This window comes from Salvelinus sp. IW2-2015, unplaced genomic scaffold (genome assembly GCF_002910315.2).
Source record: "Salvelinus sp. IW2-2015 unplaced genomic scaffold, ASM291031v2 Un_scaffold6382, whole genome shotgun sequence".
Lineage (NCBI taxonomy): Eukaryota > Metazoa > Chordata > Actinopteri > Salmoniformes > Salmonidae > Salvelinus > Salvelinus sp. IW2-2015.
Genome location: NW_019947645.1, coordinates 15,001 through 18,533, shown reverse-complemented (window position 1 = coordinate 18,533; position 3,533 = coordinate 15,001). Strand labels below are relative to the sequence as shown.

Sequence of the window (3,533 nt, the reverse complement as noted above, 5' to 3'; positions counted from 1 at the left end):
AGATAGGCAGGTTACAGCAGGAAGCATTATGCACTACTGTTGACTAAACCCTAATGGGCCCTGGTCAACAGTAATGCACTACATAGGGAATAGGTTCACTTGGTATGCAGTCTTGGATGTTATTTCATGGGTTGGGGCTCGTCCAGCAGGAGTCATAAGTGTTCCAGGTCATCTCCCTCCTCTCCTCTCCTCTCCTCTCCTCTCCTCTCCTCTCCTCTCCTCTCCTCTCCTCTCCTCTCCTCTCCTCTCCTCTCCTCTCCTCTCCTCTCCTCTCCTCTCCTCTCCTCTCCTCTCGCAAGTCCTATGTTTTTTAGTAAGACAGTTCAGAGTACTCAAATCCAGATGTTTTTTTTAAAGACACACAAAGAAATGAGACAAAAACAAAAGAGTTCAGTGACTGTGGTTGTTTTCTTAAATAGATATACAAAAACAAGAAGGTCGGGGGGAGGACTACAGTCTGTCTCCCTTGCCATCGCCTTGGTAAGCCATTACAGGTAGGTAGTAGTAGTAGTATACTGGTGGTCCGTCTTGCTATAGTTACAGAACAGTTACGAAACAGTCCGTTGCTACAATTACATCTGTTGCTTATATAACAGTTACAGTAAAAGTCTGTTGCTTCGGTAACAGTTACAGTAACAGTCCTGCTTCTAATAACAGTTGCAAGTAATAGTCTGTTGCTACGATAACAGTTACAGTAACAGTCCGTTACTACGGTAACATTACCAGTAACAGTCTGTTGCTACACGGTAACAGTTACAGGTATTCAAACTCCAGTGCTTGGTGTAATGCCAGCAGTCAGAGGTACTGGATATCCTCCAGAATGGCATGTTTATGCTGCAAAGGAGAGGAGAGAGAGAAGAGAGAGAGAAGAAGAGAGAGAGAGAGAGAAGGAAGAGAGAGAGAGAGAAGAGAGAGGGAGAGAAGAGAGGGAGAGAGAGAGAGAGAGAGAGAGAGAGAGAGAGAGAGAGAGGGAGAGAGAGAGAGAGAAGAGGAGAGAGAGAGAGAGAGAGAGACAAACACATTGATTAGGTACCTGTGGAGGCCAACACACCACCAGCACAACACACACAACCCCAAGTCGTCAGCAAGCTACTGTACACTAGCCTACATATCCCTCTAGGGTTGCCAAAGCAGCTGCAGTTAAAACGCATGCAGCATCCCTTATAGAACCACTGACCTGTAGAACCACTGACCTGTAGGAACCACTGATCTGTATAACCACTGCCTACAGAACCACTGACCTGTAGAAACCACTGACCTTAGAACCACTGACCTGTAGAACCACTGACCTACAGAACCACTGACCTACAAGAACCGCTGACCTACAGAACCCGCTGACCTGTAACCATGACCGTAGAACCACTGACCTCACAAAACCGCTGACCTGTAGAAACCGCCTGACCTGTAGAAACCACTGATCTGTAGAACCGCTGACCTGTAGAACCACTGACCAACAGAACCACTGGCCTGTAGAACCCTGACCTGTAGAACACTGACCAACAAACCACTGGCCTGTAGAACCACTGACCTGTAGACCACTGACCTGTAGAACACTGACCTGTGAACCAACGCAACAGAAACCACTGGCCAACAGAACCACTGGCCTACAGAACCCGCTACCACAAGAACCGCTACTGTAAACCACTGACCTGTAGAACCACTGACCTGTAAACCACTGACCAACAGAACCACTGACCTGTAAGAACCACTGACCTACAGAACCGCGGACCTGTAGAACCACGACCTGTAGAACCACTGACCAACAGAACCCTGACCTGTAGACCACTGACCTACAGAAACGCTGACCTACAGAACCGCTTACGTGAACCACTGACCTGATAGAACCACTGACCTAACAGAACCGCTGACCTGTTAGAACCGCTGAACCTGTAGAACCACTGATCTGTAGAACCGCTGACCTGTAGAACCACTGACCAACAGAACCACGCCTGTAGAACCGCTGACCTGTAGAACCACTACCAACAGAAACCACTGGCCTGTAGAACCACTGACCAACAGAACCACTGACCAACAGAACCACTGGCCTGTAATCCCAATCATTCGGTCTAAGGACCAGTCTACTTTCATTTCATCAATCGGTCTAAGATGCAAAATAAATTTAAACATTCACGTTTATTCATAATTATGCACCCACACTGCTCGCGCTGGCCAACGAGCGTCTGCGTTGCAAGCGCTAAAATAGAAGTCAGTTCTATTTATGATGCTGAACACGGGTGCAAGTCCTGCCTCTCCCATCTCCTCATTGGTTATAGAAGCAGATACCCACGTGCCGTCTCCTCATTTGTTATACCCACGTGGTGATTGAAAGATGAACTGAGTTCGTCGGTCGTCGTAGTAACTATGAAAGTTAGATGCCAATCACCAATAAGTTCAAAGAAGAAAAAAAGCCTGGAAGAGAGATGACTAGAAACGATTCGGTTACCGTTTTATGTGGGATTAATTGTCGGAGTAGTGACCTTGTGCATTTAAGGTAAAATAACAACTCAACGTATTAGCAACAGCAAGCTAGCTAAATAGGACAAATTAGCTAGTGTCATGACGTTGGTGGGGTAGTTTATGACAGTCAAAAACCTCTTCCCCCTTTTTCTCTCTCCCTACTATAACTGATGTGACATAAGAAACCCATGGTTAACATAGAGATTCTGAGAACATCAGAAGTTGGGGGGGAAATGAACTATATTCTGGTAAATCGACCAACTGAACATATGCGGTGGTACTTAAGTGATAGATGTCAGTTCGGTTGCCCTCTGACACATTCTCATCAATGATAGAATGACAAACTCTACTGTGGAAAGTCTAAACGTCAGAGGTATCGGATTCACATGGAATTGTTGTTTAATTCAAATGTTTGAATATGAAAATTATTGTGAAAGAGATGAAATGTTAATTTTAGCTCCAAATGAGAGATTTGTGCTTGGCTTCTGCTCAAGATAAGCTTGGCTTCTGCTCAACCAGGGCCCGCCCCTGTGAAGAGACATGGGTTACAAACTTTTCAGACCACACCCCTCTCCCTCCACTATAAAAGCCATTGACAAAAATATAACTTCCTGTTCCGCGGTACATTTAGGATGACGATCCGATGTCAGAATGGTTCAGATAATAACTACAGAACTAACCAACATCAAGCATGGACTTTGTTGCAAATGTAGAACTTTGAACTCGTATTCACTACTGAAGTGATACCTCCTAGCCGTTGAGTTGGCAACAGCTGCTACAAACGCAGGTTAGGAAGGACAGTCAGAGTATCCCGTCTACTACACACGACGTTACTCCAACGTATCCAGTGACCACCAGAGACATTCTCCAAAGGACAGAGGACTCGGGTTGGCGATACGGTCTTCCATCTACCACCAACCTACTGAAGCGCAGCTCAGAGTAAATATTTATTGCATTTTCCTTTTTCAAATGGGCGGTAATTTAGAATGCATAAGATACTGTATTTACGATAGCACAGCTCGCCTATGTCCCTGTCTCCCGCTCTTTCACTAAAATCCCGCCCCTTTTCTTTGTGT

At 45.6% G+C, this 3,533-nt stretch overlaps 1 protein-coding gene and 1 long non-coding RNA gene across 4 annotated transcripts in view; both read right to left on the bottom strand.

Moving 5' to 3' along the window:
* Positions 1 to 534: 534 nt before the first annotated feature.
* LOC112078851 (eyes absent homolog 4-like) overlaps positions 535 to 3,533 on the bottom strand; it is a gene marked incomplete at its 5' end in the record, with an annotated part of 8,481 nt that continues 5,482 nt past the window's right edge. Inside the window, 2 exon segments of the mRNA XM_070442159.1 lie at positions 535 to 794; positions 797 to 834. Coding sequence (XP_070298260.1) covers positions 754 to 794; positions 797 to 834 — 79 coding nt within the window.
* Positions 962 to 2,228, bottom strand: LOC139026927 (uncharacterized). Of its 3 annotated transcripts, none has more exons than XR_011478911.1 (3): positions 1,416 to 1,477; positions 1,242 to 1,317; positions 962 to 1,193 (listed from the first exon to the last, which is right to left on the bottom strand). It is a non-coding gene; the product is annotated as an uncharacterized lncRNA (long non-coding RNA). The 3 variants fall into 3 exon arrangements; XR_011478909.1 differs by lacking the exon at positions 962 to 1,193 and adding an exon at positions 1,888 to 2,228 and having other exon boundaries at positions 1,215 to 1,317; positions 1,416 to 1,467; XR_011478910.1 differs by lacking the exon at positions 962 to 1,193 and adding an exon at positions 1,681 to 1,729 and having other exon boundaries at positions 1,215 to 1,317; positions 1,416 to 1,467.